Source organism: Seriola lalandi, unplaced genomic scaffold (genome assembly GCF_002814215.2).
Source record: "Seriola lalandi dorsalis isolate HSWRI2012SDOR001 ecotype SW California unplaced genomic scaffold, Sedor1 jcf7180002054778, whole genome shotgun sequence".
In the NCBI taxonomy this organism is placed as follows: domain Eukaryota; kingdom Metazoa; phylum Chordata; class Actinopteri; order Carangiformes; family Carangidae; genus Seriola; species Seriola lalandi.
The window spans coordinates 95,132-102,503 of NW_019525331.1; the positions used below are offsets into that span (position 1 = coordinate 95,132).

Below are 7,372 nucleotides of genomic sequence, written 5' to 3' on the forward strand. Positions count from 1 at the left end.
TCCTCTCTCCTCTGTCCTCTCTCCTCTCCTCTGTCCTCTTTCCTCTGTCCTCTCTCCTCTGTCTCCTCTCCTCTGTCCTCTCTCCTCTGTCCTCTCTCCTCTGTCCTCTCTCCTCTGTCCTCTCTCATCTCTCATCTCTCCTCTTTCCTCTGTCCTCTCTCCTCTGTCCTCTCTCCTCTGTCCTCTTTCCTCTGTCCTCTCCTCTGTCCTCTCTCCTCCTCCATCACCCTCCTCTCTACAGTCTCATAATCTCTGTCTGAATGTCACACTCTTTCCTACACGTCCTCCTCAGGCCCAGTCAGATGGGGGGGGGGGGCAGAGGGGGGGCTGTTTTCCTCTGACACTCAGCAGTCCTTCTATCAGGACTCCATTGTTTCTGCAGGCCGACCTTTATCTGTTTGTTTGGTAACCATTGGCAACCGATGGACGTTAATAACCAGACGAGTTGTGTTCAGAGAAACTATTTATATCAGATCTGAGTGATTGTCTATACATGTGTATTTATATACTGTTATATATTGTTATTTAATGTTATTAAATGTTATTTAATGTTATTTAATGTTATATACAGGACTCTATAATATAATATAGACGGGGGGGGGGGGTCAGAGTTCAGGCACAGAAAAGAGAGGGAAGAACAAACAAACTGCAGCAGCTTCTGTTTCCTGGGGAAAGATTACAGCGACGCTCCGATCACAACATTTCCTCTCTGAGCACTGGACCTGACTAATCTCTGGACACACAGCTTCCTCTGTGTGTGTGTGTGTGTGTGTGTGAGAGTGTGTGTGTGTGTGTGTGTGTGTGTTGAATAACAGTCATCTGAGCTCAGAGACGGAAAATATGATTTCATGATTGTGAAAAAACACACACACTCAGGTTTTTCCACAGGGGTTCCCAAAGTGGGGTCCAAACATTAACAAACACACACACACACACACACACTCTTACACACACACACACACACACACACACACACACACACACACACAGCAAAACCTTTAATCAGAGTGTCTATTAATAAAGCAGTGGCAAGCTGGCCGCAAGGTCTGCTGCAAGGCCATCAGTATCCTAATGAGCTGTGTTCACTTCCTAACACACACACACACACACACACACACACACACACACACACACACACACACACACACAGGGAAACAGATTGTCAGTCATTTGTTCTGAGGTGTGTCTCAGTCACAACACGAAAAGTTCACTTTAGTTCAGACTGACAGAAGTGTGTGTGTGTCAGTGTGTAACTGTGTGTGTCAGTGTGTAACTGTGTGTGTCAGTGTGTTATTGTGTGTGTCAGTGTGTTATTGTGTGTGTCAGTGTGTTGCTGTGTGTATCAGTGTGTAACTGTGTGTGTCAGTGTGTTACTGTGTGTGTCAGTGTGTTATTGTGTGTGTCAGTGTGTTACTGTGTGTGCCAGTGTGTAACTGTGTGTCAGTGTGTTACTGTGTGTGTTGTGTGTCTGTGTGTTATTGTGTGTCAGTGTGTTTCTGTGTGTCAGTATGTTACTGTGTGTCAGTGTGTTACTGTGTGTCAGTGTGTTACTGTGTGTGTTGTGTGTCTGTGTGTTATTGTGTGTCAGTGTGTTACTGTGTATTGTTGTGTGTCAGTGTGTTACTGTGTGTCAGTGTGTCAGTATGTTACTGTGTGTCAGTGTGTTACTGTGTGTGTCAGTGTGTTACTGTGTGTGTGTGTGTGTGTCAGTGTGTTATTGTGTGTTCTTGTGTGTGTTGTTGTGTGTCAGTATGTTACTGTGTGTCAGTGTGTGTCAGTGTGTTATTGTGTGTTATTGTGTGTGTTGTTGTGTGTCAGTGTGTTATTGTGTCTGTCAGTGTGTTACTGTGTGTGTTGTTGTGTGTCAGTGTGTTATTGTGTATCAGTGTGTGTCAGTGTGTTATTGTGTATCAGTGTGTGTCAGTGTGTGTCAGTGTGTTACTGTGTATCAGTGTGTGTGTCAGTGTGTTACTGTGAATCAGTGTGTGTGAGTGTATGTCAGTGTGTTACTGTGTATCAGTGTGTGTGAGTGTGTGTGAGTGTGTTACTGTGAATCAGTGTGTGTGAGTGTGTTACTGTGTATCAGTGTGTGTGAGTGTGTTACTGTGAATCAGTGTGTGTGTGTGTTACTGTGTATCAGTGTGTGTCAGTGTGTTACTGTGAATCAGTGTGTGTCAGTGTTTGAGTGTGTTACTGTGTATCAGTGTGTGTCAGTGTGTTACTGTGAATCAGTGTGTGAGTGTGTGTCATTGTGTTACTGTGTGTCAGTGTGTGTTAGATTGTGTTACTGTGTCAGTGTGTTACTGTGTGTCAGTGTTTGTGTGTTACTGTGTGTGAGTGTGTGTCATTGTGTTACTGTGTCAGTGTGTGTGAGTGTGTGTCAGTGTGTTACTGTGTGTCAGTGTCTGTTACTGTGTGTCTGTATGTGTGTGTCAGTGTGTGTCAGTGTGTGTCAGTGTGTGTGTGTGTCAGTCTGTTACTGTGTGTCAGTGTGTGTTAGTGTGTGTCATTGTGTTACTGTGTCAGTGTGTGTCAGTGTGTTACTGTGTGTCATTGTGTTACTGTGTGTCAGTGTGTGTGTGTTACTGTGTGAGTGAGTGTGAGTGTGTGTCATTGTGTTACTGTGTGAGTGTGTGTCAGTGTGTTACTGTGTGTCAATGTCTGTTACTGTGTGTCTGTATGTGTGTGAGCGTGTTACTGTGTGTGAGTATGTGTCACTGTATGTCAGTGTGTGTCAGTGTGTTACTGTGTGTGTGAGTGTGTGTTTGAGTGTGTTACTGTGTGTGAGTGTGTTACTGTGTGTCAGTGTGTTACTGTGTGTGAGTGTGTGTCAGTGTGTTACTGTGTGTCAGTGTGTTACTGTGTGTGAGTGTGTGTCAGTGTGTTACTGTGTGTCAGTGTGTGTGAGTGTGTTACTGTGTGTGAGTGTGTGTCAGTGTGTTACTGTGTGTGAGTGTGTTACTGTGTGTGAGTGTGTGTGAGTGTGTTACTGTGTGTCAGTGTGTGTCAGTGTGTTACTGTGTGTCATTGTGTGTCAGTGTGTGTGAGTGTGTTACTGTGTGTCATTGTGTGTGAGTGTGTGTGAGTGTGTGTCAGTGTGTTACTGTGTGTCAGTGTGTGTCAGTGTGTGTGAGTGTGTGTCAGTGTGTTACTGTGTGTCATTGTGTGTCAGTGTGTGTCAGTGTGTTACTGTGTGTCAGTGTGTGTGAGTGTGTGAGTGTGTGTCAGTGTGTTACTGTGTGTCAGTGTGTGTCAGTGTGTGTCAGTGTGTGTCAGTGTGTTACTGTGTGTCAGTCAGTGTGAGTGTGTGTCAGTGTGTGAGTGTGTGTCAGTGTGTTACTGTGTGTCAGTCAGTGTGAGTGTGTGTCAGTGTGTGAGTGTGTGTCAGTGTGTTACTGTGTGTGTGTGAGTGTGTGTCTGTGTGTCAGTGTGTTACTGTGTGTGTGTGAGTGTGTGTCAGTGTGTTACTGTGTGTGTGTGAGTGTGTGTGAGTGTGTGTCAGTGTGTTACTGTGTGTGTGTGAGTGTGTGTCTGTGTGTCAGTGTGTTACTGTGTGTGTGTGAGTGTGTGTCAGTGTGTTACTGTGTGTGTGTGAGTGTGTGTAGTGTGTGTAGTGTGTGTAGTGTGTGTCAGTGTGTTACTGTGTGTGTGTGAGTGTGTGTCAGTGTGTGTCAGTGTGTTACTGTGTGTGTGGTTGTGCGTACATATGTTTCCTATTTAAACTGACCTCATTCCTCAGACGGGGCTGGATGACATCACCGACTCTCTGCTGTCGATGGATCAAACTTTCACATTAATGCTCACGCAGCAAAAACATAAAAGTCCCCCGACGGCTGTAAGATAAACAATGTGAAGCCATGAACTTTTATTTTGGCGAGCAGATGCAAAGCTCTTCAACAGGAAACGGGGAGAGACAGTTGAGGTGTGACTCTACAGCCAGATGAAATTCTGGTTTCTGATGTCAGTGCTCAAAGTACATTAAACTGCTGGTAACCATGGCAACGAAACTGTTGATTCATGTCATGTTACTTGAACAAAGACGAGATTCAGACTGAAATATCTCAGCAGCTACTGACGGACTGTGAAGTCTAGTTCTGCTTCAGCCACACACGCACACACACACACACACACACACACACACACACACACGCACACACACACACACACACACACACACACACACACACACACACACATACACACACATGAAACCAACAGACAAGAAGCTCATTCAGTGACTGACACGTCTTCCCTCTGTCCCTCAGACTCTAAAGCCATCGTGGACGGGAACCTGAAGCTGATCCTGGGTCTGATCTGGACCCTGATCCTCCACTACTCCATCTCCATGCCCATGTGGGAGGACGAAGACGACGAAGACGCCAAGAAACTGACGCCGAAGCAGCGACTGCTGGGCTGGATCCAGAACAAGGTGCCCCAGCTCCCCATCACCAACTTCCACCGAGACTGGAGGGACGGCAAGGCGCTGGGAGCACTGGTGGACAACTGCGCCCCGGGTAAGGACATGGACTTTGATAGATCACACTTAATAATCAATAATCAGTTATCATAATTAAGCCACATCACACTGAGGTCGTGTTGTTCTGCTGTGATTGGGTCGTAGCTTCGATGGTGCAGGAGCTTTTATACTCAGTTTCACCTGCAACATGTTGTTCAATAAACAACTACAGCTGTTTGTTCATTTCTTCACTTATACAATACAATAACACAACCTGACCTGGACCTGGACCTGACCTGGTCCTGATCCAGCTCAGGTCCAGGTCAGGTCCTCACAGAGACAGATCCCCCCCCCCCCCCCCCCCCCCCTCCATGTTTCCAGCTCAGGGTCAGTTGAGTTTAATCCTCTTATCAGCTTTATGACGAGTGTCAGTGTCGATGCTGCATGTGTTCACAGGAAGCTCTTCGCTGCTTCACTGAAGGTAAAAACTTCAGTCTGTAGGTTCTCAGTGTGGGGGGGTCGGGGTCAGAGGTCAGGATCAGACCGTGGATGTTTCTGCTCTGATGAGTGAAGACGTGATGAAGACGTATTTTCTTAAAACGAGTGGAAAATCTCGACATGTTTCAGAATAAGAGCGTCGCTGCACCAGAATCAAGGAGCGAAAACTTTACCGAAAAGATTCTTAAAACAAGACAAAGCATGTTCTTCCTTCCACTGCAGTTACCATAGAAACCAGGTCACCTGTCACACCTGTGGTCTTTATGACTGACTTTGTCTCTGTGCTGCCTTCAGGTCTGTGTCCAGACTGGGAAACATGGGATCCCAGTCAGCCAGTGGAGAACGCCAGAGAGGCCATGCAGCAGGCTGACGACTGGCTCGGGGTGCCACAGGTAACACTCACCTGTCTGCACACACACACACACACACACACACACACACAGACACACACACAGACTGAACCACCATCTGAATCAGGTCTGTTACTGTTTATGGTTTATTGGAGTTCATGAGTTTGTCACATCAACACAACTTCAAACATGTGACAATCATTTATAGAAAAATGTTAAATATTTAATAAAAACCTCAAATGTTCTGTGTGTGTGTGTGTGTGTGTGTGTGTGTGTGTGTGTGTGTGTGTGTGCGTGTGATGTTGGAGGTCTGAGCAGTCAAACAGATGTTTACACAGCTGATGAGAACAGCAGAGTTTCTGGGAGACTTCATTAGCTCTGATGGATTTGGTCTCAGCTGGATGAAGGTCCAGATGTTTGTTCCTGGTCCTGGTCTGAGTCTCAGAGCTCAGCATCAGTTTGTCTGGAGTGACTCTGATTCAGGGACGGTGTCCACTAAAGGACAAATCTCACTTCGGTTCCTCATGTATGAGATGAAGCTCCTATATATTATATATAAACTTCTTCTTCTTCTTCAGGTGATCGCTCCGGAGGAGATCGTCGACCCTAATGTTGACGAGCACTCTGTGATGACCTACCTGTCCCAGTTCCCCAAGGCCAAACTGAAGCCCGGCGCCCCTCTGAGGGCGAAAACGCTGCACCCGAAGAGGGCCAAAGCCTACGGACCAGGTAGGAACCAGACTCCACTCACAAACTGTCTCCATGTGTCCGGCTGGGATGGTCCTGCTGAGAGACTCCTCCTCTCTGCTGGGCAGGTGTGACAGGAAGTGACATTACCTGTGGGCTCCTCCACTGTTGTAAGTACACTGAGCTGCTTCCTTGTCTCTCTCTCAGGTATCGAACCTCGAGGGAACGTGGTTCTGAAACCTGCTGAGTTTCTGGTGGAGACGGTGGAGGCCGGACTGGGTGAGGTTCTGGTCTACGTGGAGGATCCGGAGGGACACACAGAGGAGGTGGGAACACTCATGATCTGTGTTTAATGTCTGTTTGCTGGTTATTTATGTCGTGTTTTTGTCTCATTAAAAGAAAAAGATGAGTAAGTTAAATGGCTCTTCTCTGTGTGTCGATCAGGCCCGAGTCATCCCCAACAACGACAAGAACAGAACCTACTCGGTGGTCTACCTGCCGAAGGTGGAGGGGCTTCACAAGGTCAGAGAACTCACTGTAGAGTAAAGGGTTCAACATAAAGGTCCAGCTGGTAGCTTCCCCAGCTTTCAGTTGCAGCTCATGGTCTTCTCAAGAGAACGCAGCTGGTTCACGTTTAACCAATGAACTTCAGTGTGGAGGCTTGGTCATGTGACATCAGCCTGTAGAGCTGAGACGACGTCAATGAAATCATTAATCAATACTTTGATTAGTTATAATAATTATATTATATATTAGTTACATTAGTTACATTAGTTCTATTAGTTACATGAGTTACATGAATTATATTAGTTATATTAGTTACATTAGTTACATTAGTTAGATGAGTTACATTACATTAGTTACATTAGTTAGATGAGTTACATTAGTTACATTAGTTACATTAGTTACATTAATTATATTAGTTACATTAGTTAGTTATATTAGTTACATTAGTTACATTAGTTACATTAGTTAGATGAGTTACATTAGTTACATTAGTTCTATTAGTTACATGAGTTACATGAATTATATTAGTTACATTAGTTACATTAGTTACATTAGTTACATTAGTTAGATGAGTTACATTAGTTACATTAGTTACATTAGTTATATTAGTTAGTTACATTAGTTAGATGAGTTACATTAGTTACAATTACTTCCATCTTCTGATGTCAGAGACCCTGACACATCTGTGTCCTCTCCCCCAGGTGAAGGTGCTGTTTGCTGGGCAGGACATCGACAGAAGTCCCTTCATGGTCAACGTCTCCAAGGCGATGGGCGACCCGAGCAGAGTTCAGGCCCGCGGGCCGGGACTGCAGCAGATGGGGAACATGGCCAACAAGCCAACGTACTTTGATATTTACACTGCAGGTAGAGAGAA

The 7,372-nt window shown here is 45.5% G+C and overlaps 1 protein-coding gene across 8 annotated transcripts in view; it reads left to right on the plus strand.

Annotated features, from left to right (window-relative positions):
* The window catches only part of LOC111669172 (filamin-C-like), a 47,612-nt gene that overhangs the window by 8,831 nt on the left and 31,409 nt on the right, over positions 1–7,372 (plus strand). For all 8 annotated transcript variants that reach the window (XM_087179074.1, XM_023425425.2, XM_023425431.2 and 5 more), the window contains exons 2-7: positions 4,266–4,514; positions 5,249–5,346; positions 5,883–6,033; positions 6,199–6,317; positions 6,436–6,513; positions 7,200–7,362. In XM_087179074.1, the coding sequence (XP_087035200.1) occupies positions 4,266–4,514; positions 5,249–5,346; positions 5,883–6,033; positions 6,199–6,317; positions 6,436–6,513; positions 7,200–7,362 (858 nt within the window). The remainder of the gene's footprint in view (positions 1–4,265; positions 4,515–5,248; positions 5,347–5,882; positions 6,034–6,198; positions 6,318–6,435; positions 6,514–7,199; positions 7,363–7,372) is intronic.